At 45.5% G+C, this 23,484-nt stretch overlaps 1 protein-coding gene across 5 annotated transcripts in view; it reads left to right on the forward strand.

Moving 5' to 3' along the window:
- ABLIM1 (actin binding LIM protein 1) overlaps positions 1-23,484 on the forward strand; it is a 260,188-nt gene that overhangs the window by 114,138 nt on the left and 122,566 nt on the right. For all 5 annotated transcript variants that reach the window (XM_054690023.1, XM_037495686.2, XM_037495687.2 and 2 more), the window contains exon 2: positions 18,668-18,802. In XM_054690023.1, coding sequence (XP_054545998.1) covers positions 18,668-18,802 — 135 coding nt within the window. The remainder of the gene's footprint in view (positions 1-18,667; positions 18,803-23,484) is intronic.

Consider the following 23,484-nt stretch of genomic DNA (forward strand, 5'->3'; position numbering starts at 1 on the left):
CAAGTGGCGGGCAACATGCATGAGCAACTGCCCTGCCCCAGCGAGCTGGTGTCCCTGTCTTGTCTCTGGATGATGAGCTTCTCAAGGAAGTGCTGCCTCCATTTTTGATTTTCCAGGGCAAAGTTAGTGTCTACCCCATTGCAGATTCTCAAACAGTCCAACAAGTTGGCCTGCTGTCGGGGCGGAAACTGTATCTGTCTTTTTCATTCTGAGAGCTTTCCAGCCCTCTCCATCTCTTCTGCTCCCAGTGAGGCCTAGATCCTTCCTTGAGTGGGCTTGGACCATGGTGGTGTCCAACCTGAGACCACGGGGTGGGGGGGGGCCTTCCCTGCTGTGCCTACCACTGAGAGATGGTTTAGCTCTTGTAGGTTTGTGCTGTTGTTTTCTCTCCTGGATAAAGTTTCCGTGTATCTCTGTGGTTCCGGCTTGACACCAGCCAAGGCGAAAGCATGCTGTCAGCTCACAGTTCCGCTGGTGTGGAGTGGCATTTACCACCATAGTTTGACCCTTGTTATCTTTTGTTCTCCTAACCAGGCGCCCATTCCCTTCTGCTTGCAGACACTTATTGATCTGGGAATCTTGATGAAATGGTTATTTCCCTGATGTGTTCAAGGGCATCTTATCCTTGCTGTATCCTGAGACAAAGAAGCAGGAGAGATTTTCGTGGTTTATCAGTCAATAGTTGTCTTCCTGAATATTCTCTTATCCACATAAATGCCAGAGTCCCATTATAGTCACTTAAAAGCCATGCTGTCTAGCTTATATGTTCCAGTGCAAGTTTTTTAAATGCACATAAAAAGGGTTTATTATTTTTGCTAGAGGAAAACAAAAAGAAGTCAATGAGAGATTAAGCAGTGTGAACACTCTTCTAATTTAAATAAAAAGGGATGCTTTGAAAGGATGTGAAAGGATAAAAAATTAGCAGCAAGGGAGACACATCAAGGTCAACAGACTTTCACATCTGTTCACAGCATTTTTTGTTTGTTTTGTTTCCTGGAAGCTGAAACCTCAGTGAGTGACAAGGTAAAGTTGGTGGCTTCCTGGTAGTCATGGAGCACTCTCCCCAAGTCCTTAAAATACCTCCTTCCTACCCTTATCTAAGCCTTTATTGTTTTATTTTTAATGTTATTATTAAACCTTCCCAGTATTGACTAATGGGCAGCCTTTGTGTTGAGAGGTTTACATATATATCATCTCTGCTCTTTATAGCCATCAAAGTTGGTGGCTTGCTTCCTCTTTCATGAGAAAAGGAGGCTTCTGTTGTTTAGAAACTTGCCATAGATCACTTAGCTAGAAAGTAGAGGAGCTGATTTCTCCACCCAGTCTCTAGAGTTCCCAAACCTGTGATAATTGTGCTTACATGCCCACATTTTGAGTAACCATTGTTTGAATAATCATGGGAGGAAGATCTTCCCTCTCCATCCCAACCTCAGCCCCCTGCCTGATCTGCCCTCTTCAGAAATACATATATTCAACTTTTCTGTGTTTGTCAAAGACCTATCTCAAATTCTTCCATCTAAAGCTATTCAAAGGCCCATCCCTTCTCTACATTCTTCTAGAATTACTCTGTGCACCTAAGTAATCACCAGAGAAACTAAACAGTTCAGTCACCTGTGCAACTTAAGCATGAGCTGTTTCTCCTCAAGTGTCGTTGACTTTGCAAAGGTCATGTAAAACAGCCTGTAGGTTGTGAAGTGTCACTGCCTCTAGTGTATCCCCGCCCACCTCCCGATCCCTCTCCCCCAAACACACCCACACGGACGCTGCCTCACATACTCAAGACCTATTTCTATTCCATCCCCAGAGAAGGCTGAGAACAGCTGGTCTTTTCCCCAGGTGATTCCTCATATGACCAGCCGACCTCTCAGACCCACCTTGTGTGCCAGGTCACTCCTAGATTCAGTTTTCCCAACCCTGCTTCCCAGATAGATGCTGAATACCCAACCCTACCTGCTCCTGGAGTTGTCTGCCTTCATCAGCTTTTCCTTAACTTGAAAACTTCTCAAGGGGACACCACTGGCAACGTCACTGCCTAAGTAGGTCTAAAGTTAGCCGTGGACTAAAGAAGACACCAGGGCACTACAGCTTTCAGAATCTAGTGTCCTGATGGACAGACTCACCCTGCTTGGTGGTGAACTTTGCGTCTTGGGCAAAAGGTACTTCTGGTTTTTGTCATATTCCACTTGAGAAAAACAAATCCAAATGCACATGACTGTTAGTATTACATAAAAGAAAGTGCTGCTGTTGTCAGGAGTGAGACCTACCTGACTTACCTTCACTCAGCCAGTGCTGAGGTGGGATTTCCAAGGGCAAGGGAGAGAGGTACCCCTGCCCTCTGCCACCTACTCATTGTCTAAAATGAGTTAACCCAGAAAGAAAAAAGACTTCATTTCCACAATTAGAGTGAAGGCTGAATGTGTAAATAAATCTGAGAGAAGGAACACATTGGCTTAAATTTACCAGAGCTATTAAGAGCAATTTTTTATGGAGGAAAGGGGGGTGAACTCAACATGGAGATAGTGGGGGTTGGGTCAACCCTCTTGTCAGCTACCTCAGGCTTTGGGAGATGTCCCAGCCTCTTGCATCTCCAGTTACCTGGTGAGGCGTGAAGGAAGGATGAAACAACTTGTTCTTGATCATAAAAATCCTCTTTTAAAGAACAACATATTGATTTTTCCAAATTCCTTCAGAAAAGCTCTCCTACCGGGCACTCACTCACCAAAGAAAATCCTGGCATCTGGTTCAGTTTGAGCAGGGGACTCACTGTGTCATTACAGTCTCAGCCCCTAGGGGGCAGGGTGGAGGGTCCTTATAGTGTTTGCATCTCCTGTGTGGAAGGCAAAGTACTGAGTCTTTTCCTGAGCCAGCAATCCAGAGCCAGAGGGCTTTCCAGCATGTTCAGTGACCAGTGAGCAGGGCAGGGTTTCTCCCTACTGTGGCTGAGTCTGATCTGGGCACCCCACTGTAGAAACCAATCCAGCTTCCTATTTCTTTGTGCGTAGGTCTGACGGTGACTCATACCCAGAGGTATGAGTTTTATCACAAACCTGCAGGGGCTGCATATTCAAGGACAAATTTTGTTAACAGTGGCCAGGGCGAATATTTGTATACATGGCCTCTTCTCTCTCAAACTTGCGCGCTAACATGGTTATTATGTTGTGGTTCAGTGTGCTCTAGGGAGCGCCAGGGCTGACTTTCTTTGGCCCCCTGCAATCAAATCAGCTGACTTTTTTGACTACTTAGACTTAACCATGAAGGCGTTGAATTTCTTAATACTTCCAGGGAAATGACTATCTAGGCCAGTGGTTCTCAAACATTAGCAGAGAGCAGAACCACCTGCAGGCTTGTTAAAACACGATTTCTGCAACCAGCGTTTCTGCTTCAGTGGTCTGGGGAAGGGATGAGGTTTTTCATTTCTAGCAGTTCCCAGGTGATGTAGAAGTGCCTAATCTAGGGGCTGCACTTGGATACTGTCTGGCTCATTTGGTTTCTTGGGTAAAGTTATCAGCCCTCCAGGCAGATAAGGGAGAATTTTGAGATAAGTCGCCTCTCCATACCCTGTTGCTAACTTTATCTTGCTTACAACGCACAGATGGCAAAGGGCCAGCAAAGTATTATTCTCATTAATTCTCCTGCAGTATAGAATGAAGCTGTCCTTCATAATCAAGCAGAACTTCTACGACATCCAAGTGGCTAAGAAACTGCTGTCAGTGTACATGGCACTGGGTGTGCAGATGGCGTGGGTGTGGGAGGAAGTTACGAGGCATCTTTTCCTGGGAGTGAGTGGGGCTTGGCTTAGGGCAGACGGCACTAATTTGGAATGAAGGCACAGGTGTGCCATTCTCTAGGCATCCTTCCTAATCCTCAAAGGGGAAGGGGAACGTTTTCTCCTGGGGTTCACAGAGCTCTTTGAAATCCTTTGGTAAGAGATTCATTGTGTTGGGCCACAAAGGCTATAACCCCCGCTTTAGATTTTGAGGTGCTAAAATATGTTATTAAGGCTTGAAAGGTTTCACCACTACCATTCACCCTGTCTGCATTTCAGCTGCCTATATTCTTTTTCTTTAGTCATTGTTGGGAACACTGTGAAGGAGGAAGTTTAATAAAATGAAGGAAAACTGATAGAAAAAGATGGTCTATTCCATAGTGAGTGTTTGATGGGAAGAGCTGTTGTTTCCCAGCTGATGAAGGGGTCTTATGTGACCCCTGGGCTTGACAGGTGTCCACTTCATGACTGCCCTTGTGCCACTCGCAGGACCCCTGTCTGACAGCCATGGAGGGAGCGAGTTTTAGAACTGTTGGGCTGGAGTCTGGTTGTGCTGTTCCTACTCACCTGGAAAGCATGGCCAGGTCTGCCGAGTGTCAGGACTCAGCCCGAAACACGCAGCCAGCCAGCTGGGCTTCTTGATCACAGCACAGATTTCTTCCAGTAGGCGCTCTGTAAGGCTTCGTGGAGGTAACTGAATACATGGAAAACCTCCTACCTGGTGCCCGTTAATGGTTAGTCAGGTTGGGAGGTGTGCTGATTGGGAATGCAAATAGAGGTGACACAAGGTGATAGGAGACGAGGAAGCAATATTCTGTGGGGGTTCAAAAGAAGAAATACTTAGTATTTGAAAGGAATAAAAAAATGGCTTTATAGAAAGGGGAGCATTCAAAATTGACCTTGAGGGTTTCTGTATGTTCTTAAGTTCTTAGGGATGGTGTTTGGTCAACTTGTATCCATAACACCATGTCTGCTCCACAGTAAGTGGTCAATGATGATGATACTCAGTGAATGAATGATGTGATGGGTGCGTGACATGGTTATACTTATTTAAATGTTATAGAATTCAATAAAAGATGGTGATGCTAGTATAGAAATAAATAAAATACAGTTCTTGACCTAAAAGCACTTACATTCTAGCAAGGAGCATAGACACTTCAATAATCAAATAATAATTGTGATATAATATGGGACCACAGTGCAGGGAATGATAATTATAGTAGAAGGTCATGGCAGGCTAGGCTTTGAAGGATGAATAGGAGGGCAACAAGTAAATAAGGGGAAATGAGAAAAAGATGGTCAAATTGGCAAAATGGAAGCAGTAAAGTACAAGTGTGAGGAAATGCATTTCCAGCCGAGGTTGGCAGGATCTGCTGTTGGCCACATAGTACAGAGAAGGAGGAAGGACAGGAAGTGGAGGCTTTGCAGGTTGGATTAGTTGAGGGTGGTTAGAACTGGAGGAGGAATATACAGATGGCTTAAGTACCAGGGAGGAAACAAGGTGTCCTAAATGGGTGGAGATTGGGGCAAAAAGGTCAGCCTGCCCTCTCTATAGGAATAAGGCTCTCTTGTCCCGTGGAAGGAGGACCTGAGCCAGGTGGCTAGACCTTCCAATTTTCAATAGTGTCTAGACATAGAAATTTTTATGTAAAATCTCCAGATGCTTAAGTATTGGCAAATATTCAAATAGCACTTTAAAATGTCTTTGTTAAAATAATGATACATCATTAATTTAGAAAAATCTTTGTGTAGGTCAGCTGAAGACTCTGGTCTGGGACTTCTTACCCCAGTGCTCCCCAAATCTACTCTCTAAATCTATCCACAGTAAGAGAAATATCACGTGTCAAGACTCAGGACTTATGCACACATGTGTGTAAATGGCAAAAATATAGCCACACTAAGCAATACCTGCCTTTGCTCTCTGCCAGGTTCTGGCCTGCTTTCAAAATATGCTGGTTATGATCTATTGAACCGATTTCATGTTTCACTGGGTCATGATCTGATGCTTGAAAATCGCTGGTGTGGAAGACATACACTGAAGTCGTAGGGATGAAAACAGAATAAGGTACTTTCCTGGGCAACCATGTTTCCATCGTGGATCCTCTTTCAACAGTGTTTGGTAGGTTCTTTTTTGCTCAGCTGGGTTTCTTCACTGTAACTGGACAAGTTTTGACGCAATAATCTCAGAGTCTTCTAGTGGTCATGTTTTCCTAAAATGAAGTTGGCCAGAACTGGTGTCATGTGGGAGGGCTCTTGATATAATTAAGAACCAAATTTGAGTAACATGATGCTTGGTTGAAGAAAGTCCACAGGAAATCCCCATTCAGGCCTCATCAGTTTCTAAGGCTGATATTTTTGGAATTACTTTTTTATTTACAAGAACTTTTCCCCAGGATTCTGCACCACCACTTCCTGTCACAATGCTTGCCTGGCTCCCTTGCTTTTGCATGGCAGCCACGGCGGGCATTCGTTTCTGAGTTATCAGCGTTTCCGGCAAGATTATAGTCTAGGGCTTTGTGGAGAGTACACCGCTCCCTTGGGAACATCTGAGAGGTGGGCTGTCCCAGCAAGTGTCCGGCGCAGCGAGGAGAGGTATGGCTGTTCTCTGGGCTCAGTCTTGTCTCCATTGCTCCCAGCCTTGAAAGGGAACAACCCTGGGGCACCCAGCAGGTCTCAGAAAGAGCCTGGACTTTTGAAGTGAGCCCATGAGCAGCTGCTCCCCATTGGAAGGAGCTGGGATCATAAAGACGACCCTAGGAAAGGCCACCCTGAAAAGCCACAGGACCAACCCTGAAAGCCACAGGACCACAGTGACGCAGCATCAGTGTGGTGGTTTTGGCTGAGAAGTAGGTGAAGATCAAATTACTAAACATAAACCAAGCAAAAACAAAGCCGGACAGAGGGAGCAGCTGGCTGGGACAGAAAGTAGGTGATAAATATAAGCAGGGTGGGCATGATCACTAGGAGCAGCGTTTGCAGAGAAGAGGGAAGACCCTCTCTTGACAGGGCCAGGGCACTGCCTCCTTCCAGGCACCGGCCTCGAGGTCAGAGTAGCAGCACCCTCTGGAGCTGAGCTGCTGGTGGCCTGTGCCCTTTTCCCCAGAGGCGTGTCTGCTAGGGAGCCAATGCCGGCTTTGCTCTCAGATGCATCTCAACTCCCCCACTTTCTGGAGGACATGGGACCAAGCTCTTCACCTGGGTGAGTGCAAGCAGTACTAAGACACCCACTCTTCTCCCCAGGTTGGAGGAAGGGCTGGTAAGTCATCTCATGTGTTTGAGCATTGGCGGGAATTATTGGTGGATCTACAACAAAACTGATTAAAATTAAAACAACAACAAAAAAATGTACTGTTCATCAGAAACAAGGCAAATGGGAGAAAAGGAAATGATCAGATGTAGGAGGAAAAGTTGCCCAGGAAGGGAATCTATTCACAGGATGCACGTCAGGGTCTTGAGAATAATCACATCCCCAAAGTGTAAACGCTGGCCACAGAGTTAACTGGAAAGGTGGTAGAGCTGTACTGGTAAGAGCAGGCTACTGATGGCCGAGCTGGGATAAGCACTGGGTTAAGAAACGTAGTGATGAAAACCAGAACAAGCGCCCAAAGTTGAGGGCACCTGCCTATCGGGTGTGAGGAGTGGGGACAGGCCATCACCATTATCCTTATAAGCATATTTGTTTCATGCTTGTCCACTTAAAGTTACTTAGGCTTTGGTAAAAATTAAAACACACGGAAGAAATAAAACTCCCTATCTTTATTGACCGAATTAATTTAAATGAGATGTGTGAAAGTGCCAAATGTGGTTTCTGCAATGCAGTAGATGCTCAGTACGTGTTGATTAAAGGTTGGTTGATTTGCAGAATCCAGTTAAGCTGCAGGGTAGGTGCACAGCCCAGAGCCACAGGGAATGGCCCAAGATTCATTGCAGAGAACGTAAAACTAAGATGTGGGTGTTGAGCAGAATCACACTTGTGCCTGGATGGAGAATCAGACTGCCTTCCATGTGGGTCTTCAGTTGAGAGCACCAATGCCTGAGCTTCTGAGGCCCTTTTTTATATGTCCACCTGTTTCATATATCTCCGTGGGGTCCAGTCAGCCCATTTGCCTGAGCAGCTTTGTACATTTATCTCCTAAGTCATTAAGATTTTATAGATTGGGCTGAGAAACAAGTTGTATCTGTGAGTGGCAGTTCTGCAGCTCATCTGCCTGAGTTCAAACCCCAGCAAACCTGTTTACTAATTGTGCGACCTGTACCTCAGTTTCCTCATCAGAAATTGAGGCTATTAGCAGCACCCACTTCATTGGACTGTTGTAGAACTGACTCCGTCATTACAGACAAGCATTCAGAGCTGTGCCTAGCACGGAACAGGAGCGCAGTGTTTGCTTCTGCTCTGTGCCTCTCTCCTCTTGCCTAAGTAGAATCAAGGGCGGTGTGCTCACCCACAAACAGTTTGGGCCCCAGCGGGACCCAGGTGAAGACACTGGGGCTAGGTAAGTGGATGCCGGGCAGTGTCTTCCCAGTTTACCTCAAGCAGAGCATGACTTTGTAAACCTCGGTCGTGCCTTCCTACTCCAGGACCACGGGAGGCTTCTGTGTGCTGTGATAGAATACCATCTGCTGGGTTCTTGATGCCCGCACCCCCTTGGCAAACAAGCTGACAACTCCAGCTCATCTTTATTTACGCTGTGGAATAAAATAAAACGTCCAGTGATGACTGGGTGCAGGACATGTGGCCATTACAAGAACAGTTTCCACTTACTTGAGGCAGAAGCCAGGTGTGCTGAGGACTCTTCCTGGAGGAAGCTGTCTGCCCCCGGGCAGCCGTCCCTGCTGGGTAGTCCACGTCATGGTGTCATGCTCAGTCCACTGCAGCCAGCTGTCCATGGCTCTGGGGCCATCGCGACTCCTCCCACAGGCCACTTTAACTGGAAATTCCCCGCTTTGTGTGGTTCTCATTCAGAGAGAAACTTCGCCAGAGCTGACGTGAGATGGTCCATCTGTAAGCACATTCCTTCAGCTTTTGTCTTTCTGAGTCAGAGTTTTCAGCCAATCTCGTATCTTAGTCATGTCATTCATTGAGTTTATTGACATCAAAATTACCTAATTGATGGATGCTGTTGGCCAGCCCCAGGTATTCAACCGACTGGTAGTTTCTTCTGGAGGCTGTTGTGGAAGAGAGAAAACTAGATTAGTGTTAAATGAGCGAACATTTATAGGACATGCATCTTGTGTCAGGAATGGGGCCAGACCCTGGGACTCCAATGGCAGTGACCTTCTGGTGGCAAAGACAGAAGATAAGGAAGGAGAATGTTTAGATTGTATTAAAGTATTAAAGTAAGCTGAGATGGGGCACAGGGAAGCAGGGAGACAGGCTTTAGCTGGCATTTTGGGGAACACTGACAGGTGACTTTCAGGTGACACTGAAAGGACAAGAAGGCGCCAGCCTTGCAGATAGCTGGGCGTGAGCCTTCTGGGAGGGCAGAGGTCTTGTGTGCAGATCTTGAAGCAGTAGAACCAGGACCAGAGAGCTGTGGGTAGAGGGTAAGAGAAGAGCCTGGAAATATGCGTGGGGCATCTTGGATGGCGCTGTGAGAAGTACTTGGAGAGCTCATTAGTGGAATGATCTGTTCCAATGATGTCCTTCAAAGGTCCTTCTGGTTTTCTGGTTGCCGTGTGGCGAAGGGATTGAAAAAATGAGTGGAAAGCCCACACCGTTGGAAAAAAACAAACTCCTGCATTCTTTGTAACTGTTCCCGAAACCTCTCCTAACACCCTACTTGGCGAGAGATCAGTTACTTGTAGGCATATCCTCTTGTCTCCCACTTTCTGGCATCCCCTGGTACTGACACTGGTGTGACTACCTCTAGGCAAGTCGTGTTTTGAAAACTCCCACATGAGACATGAAGTGGATCTGATGGTATCTCAATTTTTTTTTTTTTTTGTTTTTGTTTTTGTTTTATGGGCTCTTTCCCAAGAGAGAAGCAGAGATGAAATGATAATGAGGACTTTTGTCAGGGTGGGGATGTGTTAGTGAAAAACAAATATATACCTTAGTGGAGGGAATTTCATGCATTAATAAGGGGTGAGATGTGTCGAGTGTCAGGTGATTCCTATCTGTTTGTGTCTGTGCAGTTGTTCCTGTTGATTGCTGTGCACATGTTGAGAAGCTCAGACTACCAGATACCAGTCAAACCTGCTGCTTGTAATCAACAGAGAAGTTAGTGGTTGCCCAGAACTGAGTAGAAGTGGGGTAGGAGCCAGGGGTGGGGGCAGTGTGACTGCTGCTAAGACCCAAAACCATTGAGTTGTAGGTTCCCTTTAAATGGGTTCAGTTGACAGGATGTAAATTATTTCACAAATAAACTGTTAAAACCTGCTCTTTATAGCAGGTTGCATTGACATGGTAACACTGAGAATGGTAAGAACCCTGGGCCTGCTCAGGCAGCAGGCATTACACAGTGGGACAGTGGTGCTTGTAGCTAGGTGTCACAGAAGACAGCAGAGCCTGAAAGTCAGCCCTTTGAGTTCTCGCTGAGCACATGGCATTTATGAACAAGGACTTTAAAGGAATGACCCACCATTTCCCAAGCTATTTCCTTCCTTGATACACCGCAATGGCTTCCAGAAATATATATATATAATGGTTTACCTACAGTAAGTCATTTATCCTCATGTGAAATTAGGACTTAATGTATGTAAACCTTGGTTGCTGTTGCTGTTTTTTAACCCCTCCAAGTACCTGGATTTGGAATTAAAGGATAGCAGCAACGTTGGCCCCAGGTCTAAGCTCAACCCTGCCTCAGGCCTCTAGGCCTAAATATTAATAGGCCTCTTTTCTTGTATTTCCATAACTGGCCCCACTGGGACCGGGGTGCCTCCCTATGCTGGAATCAGAACAGAGGTGACTCTTCAGCAGCCCCTAAAGATGTGATCTTCCAGCAGGCTTCAGACAGAAGCCACTGCCCGTTGTATGACTTGAGCTACATCTAAATTGAATGCAGGGACCATTTGAAATCTCTGGGTGACCTTAAGGACCATCTCAAATTTCAGAAGGCGTTTTGGTAACACTGCAGGAATTCCTGCTCATACAGGTAAGTGAGAGTCAGTCTTGCTGACGCTCAGCTGACACTGTGTCTGTGTGCCTGGCTGGTGCCCGAGGGGCTCCCAGGGGGAGATGACCTCATACTGTCGCCCTCCTACCCTGTGAGGTAGGACCTGACCTCTTTGCCCTTATTTACAGTCTCCAGGAGGTAGAGGCACATGGCAGGAAAAGCAGGACTGGGGTCAGGTCTTCTAACTCCTCATCTGGGTGGGCAGGGGGTGGGGGGCACTTCATACAGATAACCACACACCAAAATCAAACCACAAAGCTCAGTGTAGCCAGAGAAAGGCCAGGGGAGGTCACAGAAGGGCGTTGTCTCCTGAGTCATCTCCACTAACAGGTGTGTCTAGGGAGTCACTCTTTCAGAAGGAGGAGGCTAAGACACCAAACTGACTTTAAATCCCTTTCTAAGATTAGCGTCCTCTATAGAAGGCAGGTGTAGCCCATCAGAGAAAATGCCGTCATGTCATTCGCTAGGAGGAAATTTCCTGGCTGAGTTATTATAATCCGAGTACCTCTTTGCCTTGGGGGAATCAGATTAACTGGATTTGAGCCTGGGCTGTTTCTATAATCAGGAGGCCAGCTGACTGGATGCTGACATGTTTTCTTTTGGAGGAATAGCGAAGACCGATTGTGTTGCCTCGGAAAATGCAAATCGGGTATTGGGACATCTTACAGGTGGGAATCCACAGGTGACCTGGGGGCCAGGCCAGAGCCCCCTGCTGCCCACCGGCCCTGTGCTTTGTGTCAAGTCATAATCCTGATTACCACACTCACATGGTATAAAAAAATTAGGTTGTGGAGGCCAATTAAAGAGAAGGATCATTCTGGACAACTAATGACAGGGTAATAGCGCAGAGCTTCAAGTAACTACCACTTGCCACAGCAGGAAATGGACTTTTAGGTAAACTGCAAATTAAGCGCACTATGCATTTACTTCAACTCTTGAGTTTCTTGTTTCCTAGGCTCAATACTAATACCATTCTAGCACAAAGAAAGGGAGTAGGAGGTGCAGAGAAACCGTAGGAGTGCAGAGAACACTTCTCTGTGAAGTGTGTTTACAATTAAATGGGATCTAATGGGGTAGCAGCATAAAAATATTCTAGGTAATGAAGCAGTCTCTCTGAAATGTAGACTCCCAGGAGAACAGGATTCCTGTCTTTAAGCAGAAACCAGTTTTACCAAGAGAATATCTTTTTGTGATTGTAAATCCAGACCAGTGCTAACCAAGAACAGATTTCAGTCCAGGCTGCCTTAGCTCAGGAGTCAGCTGCAGGGAGGGCCTGGCTGATGGGTTTGCATTTCCTTGCTATGTCACACTCTTACTTTGTAAGTGTTCTTTTCCCATAAATTGCTGCTGCCAGGAATAATTTGTTTTTAAATATTTTGAGTGTTATATCCCATCTGCTTATTTACTGACAGGTGTTACCTTTGGGCTAAATTGTAGCTGGGTGTTCACCACCTCTGAGCTGTGTGATCAGAACTCAGTATAGGGCTAGCTTAATTTCCTCCTGTCCTAGATAAGACTTGCTGTGAAAATCCCAGTGCTCCAGAACATGGACTTCAGAGGTAGACAACTTCTTAGCTGTGTGATTTTGAAAAAGATATTTGACTCTTGGTCTCTGTTCCCCTCTACAACACAAGAATAATAAAAGAACATCTCCTCCCCACCCCCCCCCACCCCCGCATCAGGCCTTTGTAAGGATTATCTGTCATTGTGGGTACAAATTGCTGCTCATAGTGTCTGGAAGATAATAAGCAGCCAATACCTTGTACCTGCTATAATAATATAGTGGTATGGTGGAGTTATGTATTGGGATGTCAGAAGGTCAGGACTCTGGGGCTTTGTGTGGGAGACGTCGCGATGGTGGTATTGGATGATACGCATATCTTCCCTGATCCAAGACTTAAAAGAAGGTAATTCAGGTTTTTTGATATTTGAAATCAGAAGTATCCCAGACAGCTGGACCAATTGAGCTTGTAATTTTGCAAGGCTGGGATTGATGTACTGTAAAACGAAAGCAAGAGGAAAACACTAAACAAGAGAAAATTAAGTACCAGATGACAGTTCAGGCATTTAATAGGCTGAAGGACTTGGCAAAGAATGAAATATTTGATCCGTGTAAACAATAGTAAAAGCTTTAGGGAAACGCGAACCCCAGTGTTACTCCCTAGGGTCTGGTGTGATTTGGTGAGGAGAGAAGAAACTGTTTCCAGAGGGTATACAGCAGAGTGCAGGCCCTGGGGAAGAGGAAGCTGATACACCAGGAAGTGATAGAGGCTCAGCTAAAGGGAAGTGTGTCTACTTATGCAAATAAGCACCGGAGTAGTTTAGTGTACACTCTTTAGGGCTGCACTGCCTCAATTCAAAGCCAATTAGCACAGTGATCAGCCAGTGTAGTTCCTTTTTAAATGTCTTAACAGTTGGAGTGGATCTTGTCATTAAAACTTTGCAATGATAGGTGAAGTTTTGATTCAATAGATTGGAATAAAGAAAGGCATTGGAAACATTTTTGTTTTTACTTTAATTCCCTTTATTTTAGACTACTTTTTAGATTTATAGAACATTTGAGAAGATAATACAGAGTTTCTTTCTGTGGACCTGATACTCAAATTTCCCATAGAGCAATACCTTACCTTAACATAATACTCCTCTTACGGTTAATGGACACCAATATTGCTACATATAACCAAAGTTTATGCTTTAGTCTGTCCCTAGTTTTTACCTGATGTCCTTTTTCTATTGTTCTGGGAACCCATCCAGGGTACCATGTTACATTTAGACATCCTGTCTCTTCTTAGTCTCCTTCCTCTTGGCTCTGATGAGACAATTTTCCTCCCTGTTTTTGATATTTTTTGACAGTTTTCAAGGGCACAGGTCAGGTTTTTGTAGAATGTTCCTCAAATTTGTAATTTTCTCATGATTACGATTATGGAGTCTTGGTCACAGAAGCACAGAACTGACTTTTAGCACTGTCACAGCTATATGTTAACGACATTGTTGATGTCAGTCACTTGACTGAGGTTGTGTTTGTTAGAAATGTCCCCAGTAAAGTTAGCCTGTATTCCTCTCTTCCCATACTGTCCCCTTTGGAAGGAAGTCGCCACTGCAGCCCACACTTGAGTAATGAGGAAGTACACTACCTCTTGTTCATTGGACTACTCGGCAGGTTGCATTGGAGAAGAAAGTGGCCAGGAGTAGGAAGCTTTCAGCAATTGAAGAAAAGGGGGTTGTGGGCACTATTCATGTGAGGAGGGGAGGGATAACTAAGAATGTGGGTAGACAGAATTTAGTAGAAGATGAGAGGGTGGATTCAAGGATGACAGCAAGTTTCTAAGCGTCAGTGATTAGGAGGTTGTTTGGGTGTAAAGAGCACTGTATTAGTTTACTGCCAACTCTTATTTCTTGGCTGTGTCACCTTGGGTGAATCATTCTGTTCCTCTGAGTCTTGATTTGCCCATTTGTAGCATGGGATTGGCAGTCCTTGTTCTTCCTGCCTCATAGAGCACTTGTAAGAGTGAAGTGATGATGCAGATGTAAGGACTTTGATATCCATCAACAGGGTGTAGTTTCAAAGGCTAGTTAGAAATGATGGTGCTGAGAGAGAGAAGGGTACTTGGGAAGAGAATGTGTTGCCTGGGAGATTGTCACTATTTCAGATAACCTCGGGCAAGTTATAACTCAGACTGAGTACCCTGTTGTAAGTTGTGATCATCTCCTGCTCCAGAGATGTTTTTGGTGGTGGAGTTGCATGGTCTGTTCGCCAGATCAAGGTAGCTTGGACAAGAAGAGGATAGCGCTGGATTAGAAGGATGAACTTGGGCCTCCCTGGTGGTTCAGCGGGTTGAGAGCTGCGCTATGAAGCTGTCCGCAGCCTCTGCAGTGCCAGTTCGATCCCGGCCAGCCGGCGAGAGTCCCACATGGCATGGCAGACCTCTCCTGTCTCGCCCGCTGCTCCCCTCAGCAGTGTATTTCGTCAGTCTGCCTGTTCTGTTCCCCGCTCTGTCTCTGGTGAATCCTCTCACCCTCCCGCATATCTGGCCTGTACCCCAGTTCTTGTGTAAATAAATAAATAAATCTTACCAAAAAAAAAAATTAAAAAAAAAAGAAGGATGAACTTTGTGATCTTTCCCTTGCAGCCTGTAAGGGCCTCTGCTTGTGGGCACTGAAGGTTATGGAGACTTCCTTAATAGGTTGGATCCCCTACCCTCACCATCTGAGATAGCTATTAGACATTTCAAATATAATGCATCCAAAATGAAATGTTTGCTTTCTGGCCTGCACTGGCACTTCCAGGATATATCAAACCTACCTTACTTGACTATGAAAAACAGTGGGAAACTCCTCAGTCAGCCTTGTGATAGGCTCCTCAGTCAGCCTTGTGATAATTCTGATTACCCAGACTCCCTCCACTCTGGCTTTTTGACTGTGAGGAGTCTATTCACCTTTTCAGGCTCTCCATCTGTATTCCCGCATTATCTAGAAAGTATACAGCATCTGGGTTTTCATTGTTCTGTTCTTACTTTTGCAACAAATTGATGAGCCATAAAGATTCTACCCATGTTGGCCCAATTTCCAGGGTAAATCTTTGAATGCTTGGTCCAGGGCAAAGAATTGGGAAGCCTGAGGGCTCATTGTACTTCTGCCCATAACTCGCTGATAACTTTGGGCAAGGAATGTAAACCTGTTGCTACTGCATTTCCCTCTCAGGACACTAGGTAGGCACTTCGAGGTTCTCAAAGAGGGAGCCATGGAGTAAAAGTTGGCAACAGAGCCAGCTAGCAAATAAGAGGCGTGTAGAGTTAATGTCACTTCTATATGGCAAGTGATGCAGTGTGCCTCAAAAATGCAGAATTGAGACAACAAACTTACAGTTGGTAATAAAACAGACTGCCAGAGGCAGCTATATAAAATGAGTTTCTTTATTAATCTTTAAAATGGAGAGAGATTCTTTTGTTTACACTGATCAGATGGGGTGAAATAAACACCGGGTCTTTTTTTGGTCTTCGGTTTTGTCATACTCAAATAAGAAAAGCTCATTTCTTCACAAGTAGATTGTTCTGATATGTGTCTGCCCAAGCTATTAAATGATGGAAAGGCAAGAGAACGTGATGGAGTCTCTGCTGATCTGTGGATGAAGACAAAGGTCATCCCTGGGCATGGAAGACTTCACAGTGTTTTATATATATATATATTTCCAAAGGGAAATGCTTGCAAAATGCAGATGCTGACCCCAAGTCTGACCTTCGTGGCTGGTGCCAGTGCTGGCACTGGCACATTTGTTCAGACAAAGGGAAAAGCCAAGAAGTGAAATGATACTCTGCTTCCCTCATCATTACTCAGCACGGCTTGCTTACTTAGCTATAAAAAATTCAAGTGTCAAGAGAAACTGTAGTGCACTTTCTTATCCAAAAATGCCTTCTCCCTTATAATCAAGAGACCTAGTATGCTTTAGCATAACTTCTGAAAAGGATGGGCCTGTGGCCTACTTTTTTTTTTTTTTCCCACTCTAATGTGGTAACTTGCTTATCTATCCATAGTGTCTGAATTCTAAAGGGAATTAGTTCTTGAACTGTAGTTGCATAAGTATGTAGGAGCATACTAAATCCATAGATCCCAAGCCTACTTCATCGGTTTGAGGAATCTGTATTTTTAAAACGTGGCATAGGAAGTCTGATCTGGGGGGTCAGCAGAGCTACCTTGAGGATGACCCCCTGGGTACCTTACTCAGCTAGCAATACCTTATGGCATCCAGTGTGTGTTCCTTTGATAATCCAAGTCCTCACTGCTGCTTTTAGAACTGCGCTTGCGCTTGGCCACATAGAGGATTGCCTGACTTCTTACCATTTTCTGATTTAGACGAACTGCATGAGAGGATCATGAACGAGCAGTCAGAACGGACTGGCTGTATGTCTTTGAGCTTCCACTGTTGTTTCTTGGGCAGGCTACTCAACGACTTCTTGAATTTCCTCATCTGTCAGATGGGAACAATATTAACCACCTCACCTAGGAAGGGAGGTGGCTCAGACGGAATCAAATGACTCGTGTCACCACCCAGCCCCGTCCTTGACGTTTAGTAGACAATAAATATCACCTTCTCCCCTTCCTACAGGCATTAGGAATTAGCTAGAGGAAAAAAGCTTACATATTTTCCATCAGTATGTGAAACAGATCTTAAGGGAGACTTTATTAATGCCCAGGTGAAACAATTTTGGCCTGTTAATACTTCACTTTAAGTCAGTGTTTAATTATTTAGTGGTAGTTTCGAGATCTTGAAAGGATGCTCCTCCTCAATTCCTGTAGCAAATATCAACTCAAGGTTTGCAAGAGCAAGTAGGTGAGGAAGAGCAGGTGCACCGCAGCACCATGCCCGTGCATGCTCTCCAAGGACCAGCATGGAGAATTTGGCTCAGATACTGACCCGAAACTCCACCTGCTCCTCCCCTGAAGCTCACAAGAGGAACCTTGTTTCTCAGAATTTACCTAGTAATGGATTCTTTGGACTGTCTTGTTCAAACTCCTTCCAGGTGAAAACGAGAACTTTCCTGGCCCACAGCAAACAATGAGCTCTTAGTCTTGCATATACCAAGCTCCTTGCTGCAGCTGCTTTCTAAGTGGAGTCTCAGCACTCTCTGCCCACATCACTCCCTTGTCCAACTCGTGTCACCATTCGAGAAAAAAAAAAATCATCTTTGTTCTCTGTGATTAATTTTAGGTTCGCTGTTCTTATCCCATCTGATGCTCACGTAGTACTTATGTAATAGGTTTTTATGTATCACATGGTTCCTCCTGCTGAGGACCCAAATCAGAAAAGGAATTTAAAAGCTGAAGGTGCCGATCTGCTTTCTCTGGCTGGGAGACTGCAAGTTCGGTGAAGGCCCTCGGTCAGCTTCCTCTTGCTACCGTCCCTCTGGAACCTCGTCAAAGGCGAGGCTGTAAATCCTGTCTGGGGCAGGGCGCTCACAATAACTTCTGTGCTCTGAGCAGAGTCATCCCTGTAAGCGCATCCTCTGATTTTAGAGCCTGAAAATACCTCAGAAATCTTCTGCTTCGTTCCCCTTTGTTTCACAGGAGAGGAAACATGTTTCTAGGCCACCACATAGTTGCTAGTTTCTGGGGTAAAGATGACTGAGCAGAGTGTGTCAGGAACTGTCTACACAGCCAGGGGCCCATCACCTGCCACCTCTAACAGGTTGAGTTGCCAGATTAAGATCAGGAACAACTGTGGTGCTCTTGACAAGAAAGCAGTCAGTACCTACTCACTAACTCATTACATCATTGACACGACATGGAGAGCCTTTGGTGGGTGAGCATTCTGCTTTGTTCTGAGGAGCTGGTTGGGGGAAGGTGAAGTACAACTGGGAAGAGTATGTATGAACCTTAAGAAATCGTCCCCATCCTCAAGGAGCTCAGTCAGCTGTGAGCTTCTTGCTGTGAGGTGCTTTCTCAGCCAAGATGAAGACGTTACAAATACATACTGCAAGTGATTGAACCAAGCGAGTGATAACGTTTCATGAGCCAAGTGTGTGCTCCCAGAGAGGTTTGGGAGGAAGGTTGAGGACTGCTGTCCCCCAGAGGGAAAGCCTGTGTTTTCCCCACTGGTCTGTTGAAGCCCCAGCCTTGTTACTTAGCTGCGTTTCCCCAGGATCATGGCCCAGGGAGAAGGGCTCAGTTCGCTGCCGAATCAGCATGTGGCTCATTGGACATCAAAGTGATGGAGCTGTGTGTGCATGGCCCGTGACCCCCTGGAGGAATGCTTTCTGCTCACGTGGATCTTTTGCTGTTTTTCTTTCAGTGGCGCACCCCCAGGACCCTCACCATCCTTCTGAGAAGCCCGTCATCCACTGCCACAAATGTGGGGAGCCTTGCAAGGGCGAAGTGCTCCGGGTCCAGACCAAACATTTCCACATCAAATGCTTCACCTGCAAAGGTAAAGTGGCCCCGATGTCCTGGCTTAGAGGCAGGACACACTCAGCGCTTGCCTGGGCCTGTCCCTCCCCCAGGACTCCACACCAAGTCATGTATGGGTGATGAGCAAAGCCCTGGAATCACTGAATCTCTCTACTTTGGGATCAGACTAAACTCAAGAGCGAGGCAGTCTCCCCAAAACAAGGGGTGCACAGACCTTTGGGTGTTCACTGGGGCTCCTGGTCCCAGGAAGAGGACTCAGTGTAGAAGTGAGAGGGGTGAAAATACACTTTTGAGCTCCATGCTTTGTACTTTTCCTCTGAAACAAGGGACTCCAACCATAAAGCAACCTTGTCCCAACAGTTATTAGTTAAAGGAAAGCTGGAAATCTTATAAGATTGGGGTGCCATGTCACTGGACTCTGGCGGCACATGGTATGATGGTGTGCGTGTGGTGAGAAATAAGAATATTGGACAGTCTCCAGGCAGAAAAATACCCCCATCTAAGAAGTTGGCAATTTGAGGTTGATTTCTATTAACAGCGCCCCACCCCCTTGGCGTTTACAAGAGTTGCGTCTAGGTATGAAACATACTGACCTGTTTTTCTGGAGCCAGGGCATGCCTAAGGGAGGAGAAAAGAGGATGAAGAGTGGCTTTTGTGAGTTTGAGAAATAGGTTCCTGGAACTGAGGGCTTGTCTGGGTGGCTCAGATTGGGGTTGAGGGTTGTAGGAGGAGAGAGGGAAGAGAAACAAGATCGTGAATCTGCTTTGTACCTTTACTCTGCATTTCGTGGGTGACCAGCCTCATCCCTAGAAAACAATTCATTTCAAGTGTCTTAGGTTGTAGAGGTCCAGCAATGCCATCTGAAGTCATTTACCCTCTACGCTGAAGGAGACTCCAGGCAGCCCAAAGACCCCTAAATACATGGGGTAAGGAGGCATAAGGCTTGTGGGGTCCACAGCTGCTTCTTTGACTAAGTGTGGATTTTTTTAGAAGAAAGAGCCGTCACATACAGGGAAGGGTGGACAGATCAAGGGAGGCGGCCCTGAGCACGGCATAGGTCACAAAAGGCTGCTGTGCGTATCTCAGAGAGAGAGAGCCCTTAATCCTCTGAAAACTCTACGCAAGTACACTAAATCCCCAATTTTCAGACACCCCAAGTTGGTCATCAGAAAACGTCAGGGACACACCCAGGTTATACACTCTGGTTCAACTCCCGCCATTGCCACCAAGCAGCTCTGTGATCTCAGGCAAGTTCCTGTCTCTTGATGGCTCTATGTCCCAATAGGTAAAATAAAGACACGAGGCCATATGATCCTTGAATCACCGCAGATCTGACTTCGGCAACACCATGAACACACATCCCTGTGAGCGTGTCCTAGAGAGCCCAAAGCCTCTTAGGTAGCACGTCAGAGAAAAAAAAATACTTTCTGGTTACACAGAGACAGGCATTATATTTGGCTTTAGTTTCTGCACTTAAATTTCCTGAGAAATGACACAGGGGGGAGATTCAGTATGAAATAATAGGCCGAAACCACTGCAGCCATGTGTGCATTGAAACAACTGCAGCCCCATGTATATGTTTTATTTCGAGCCAAAGTACCGAGTGTGAGTCTCGGGTCTGCCTATTTGGTGTCCAGAACATCAGAGGATGTTCTGCAAGCTGACTCAGTGCTCTCCACAGGGTGGGGGCCTCCTGGCTTCTGTTCTCTTCTTGTTTAAACCTAAGGATGGAATGTAAGTTAGTTATTTGGAAAGCCGTACCCTATCTTTATTATAAGCTGTAAATGTGCTCCTAAAAATTTAAATTTTTGTATTCATTGAATCATAATTTGGGAACACGTGCAATTTGCAGGCATTCCTTTTAATTTAACCAGACTTTACTAAAGTAAATGTCATCTATTTTGGTAGGAAGGAATAAGAAGGGCCATTTAGCCAAACTTTTTGTTTTCAACGAGTCTTTCCCAGACACTCTTGTATAAAAAAGATTCCCACTACTACTATATCTCATCTCTCTCTGCTTTTTTTTTTCATATATCTTTTTCCCCCTAGTAGAGAGTAAGCTCCTCAAGGGCAGAGACTTTGGTGTGTTTTTTCACTACTGTATACCCAGTGCTTAGAACAATGGGTGAGGTGGTAGGCGTTCAGTAGGGAAGGCAGGAGGGAGAGAGGAAAACCATGTGTTTATTGTGTTTATTTAGAACTTGAATATTGGTAAATGTTTCTAATGGCATAGCTGATCAATAAGAATTATCAAGTGCTTCCTATGATATGTCCTCAGCTGGTTGCTATGCAGTAACATTAGCTTCTAAAAAGACAGTGTAAGCAGAGCTATTCATCATTGATTCGAGGCTACTTGTGTACCTGGCAGATGGAACAGATAAGAGAATTTGTACTGAAGACTAATCTCAGGCAGCTCTGGGTTAAAGGTTAATGCTGTTCACTTTTTATGCTGGTGTAGACCCTTAGCTTTCTCATCTGGACTTGCGTGTGTAGACTGGATGTGGTTTATTTAGGGCCTCAAGCAGAAAATTGGTAAGACACCAGTAAAATGGAAGTCATTACTTATATCCCCTAGAGCTGAACTTGGGTTTTTAAGACCTATTTAGAGATTTTAGTCATTCAGAAATTGATTAAAAGGCAGAATTAACCAGGACTCAAGAAAAATAAGTCTAATAGAAATATGTTCCCTTCTCCCAATAAATAAGAAACCACTTTTGTGCCATCTTTTGTTCATAAAGAAGAGTCCTATTTTATCTTTTGAATTTTGTACCATATTACATATTACCTACTCAAAGAAACAATTTAGGTTTTTTTTTTTTTAAGATTTATTTTATTTGTATAAGAACTGGGGTACAGACCAGATGCGTGGGAGGGTGAAAGGATTCACCAGAGACAGAGCAAGGAGCAGATCAGGCAGACTGACGAAATACACTGCTGAGGGGAGCAGCGGGTGAGACAGGAGAGGTCTGCTGTGCCATGTGGGTATCTCCCTGGCTGGGGATCAAACTCATGCTGCAGAGGCTGTGGACAGCTTCACAGTGCTGCGCTCAACCGCCTGCACCACCAGGGAGGCCCAACAATTTAGATTTTTTAAATAATTACAGTTTTGAACTTCAAAGTGAAACAGAACCTAGGACTTTCTTAGACATTCTCCAAAATATACTGCTTAATAATTTTGACTCTTGTTGGAACAATAGTTATTCGCAGGTCTCTTATGAGTGGAGGTGGTAGCTTTTTGTCCTGAATTACCTTTTTAAGGAGGTTTGGACGGCAAACAGCCTTGGAAGAGAGAGATAGTGTCTCCCTGGGGGGACGAGGCAGATTTGTTCACTGTCCAGTATAACGTAGATGATGCTGCCTCTGGACAGAGGTTGCACAGGTGTACTTGCAGTTCATTACCAAAGATCAGGATTTTCCAAGCTCAGGGATCCTCAGCTGTGACACAAACCCAGTGTAAGTACAGGGTCTGGCTGTTGGAGCAACTCCAGCAGCTGAGCTCTGCACCCCCAGGCCCTTGGAGTGGCTGGTGCAAGGAAGGGCTGAACTCCACCCCTGATGCCAGGCACTGCCCAAGTCAGAGGAGAGGATGCCTGCCTTGTGCCATGGTCTGAGTCCCAACCCGTGACATCCTGAGCAAGGGGGCTGGGTGAGGGGTGGAGCTGAGCAGCTATTTTTATGAACCTTTAAAAAGGAGTGATGGACATGAGCTCTTGCTCTTTATTCACTGGAGTTGTGAGGAAGGAGTCACCAGGGTGACAGGCCTTTGTGCCCCCCCCCCATCTAGAGACCCCCCTATCAGCAGTGGCATGTATCTGCCTCCCCATCAGCCCCTGTAGCTGCAACTCCACTTCCATCCATTGATAATTGGACCTTCTTACTTTCCCTGGGCCCTCTTATTCTCCCTCGCCCTCTACCCTCTTGGTTTCTAAGAAAATGATTTGTGTAACAAAGGTTATGGGAGTGCTTACACTGTAGAGATGGAAGGACACTGAAATGTCCCCCCAGGCATTGAGCTGGTCATATTGCTGCTACTTTCTGTTTCCTGACCCTGAACCCTGGAAGGGCCTCTACTCAGACCCCACCTCTATGTCCATGTTCTAGTGACCATGTCTGGTCTCATGGTTCAAGTACCATCTACACTTGGCCATGACCACCTCTGCCCGGCAGTCCAGGCTGGGTTCTGCACGGTCTAGTGCTGGTGGAAGAGCTCAGAAAAGGCGTTCCCACCCCACCTCTCCAAGAGGTTTTTGAGCTGACATGTAAAAATGAAAATAGAACCATCACTTCATTTCTTCTAATAATAAAGTCCACCTAAATGGATTTTATTATTCCCAAGAACAAATTTACATTCTCTTCATACTAAGAATCACTTACTTTTCACATAAGCCACCTGGAAATATTATACTTGATGACCTTCAAATTCACCACATGAAATGTTTATAGAGTATCTATCACCTAACTGTTCACTGTGTGAGTCTGTGGACGGTGGGACGGTATATATGACACTGTCTACCCCTGAAGCACCTGTGACCCGGTAGGAAGTCAGGTGCTATCAGAAGAACTGTGACTGGTAGGAGGGCAGGTTCAGGCTCAGGTGTGCAGGGACCACTTAGCCCTCAGTAGTCTGGAAATGTTGCCAGAGAAGGCACAAGATGTGAAAAGGCAAGTTGCTCCAGAAAACTTAATGACCTTCCTGGACCC

The sequence above is a fragment of the Talpa occidentalis genome, unplaced genomic scaffold (assembly GCF_014898055.3).
Source record: "Talpa occidentalis isolate TD23 unplaced genomic scaffold, MPIMG_talOcc4v2.1 talOcc4.8, whole genome shotgun sequence".
Taxonomy (NCBI): Eukaryota; Metazoa; Chordata; class Mammalia; order Eulipotyphla; family Talpidae; genus Talpa; species Talpa occidentalis.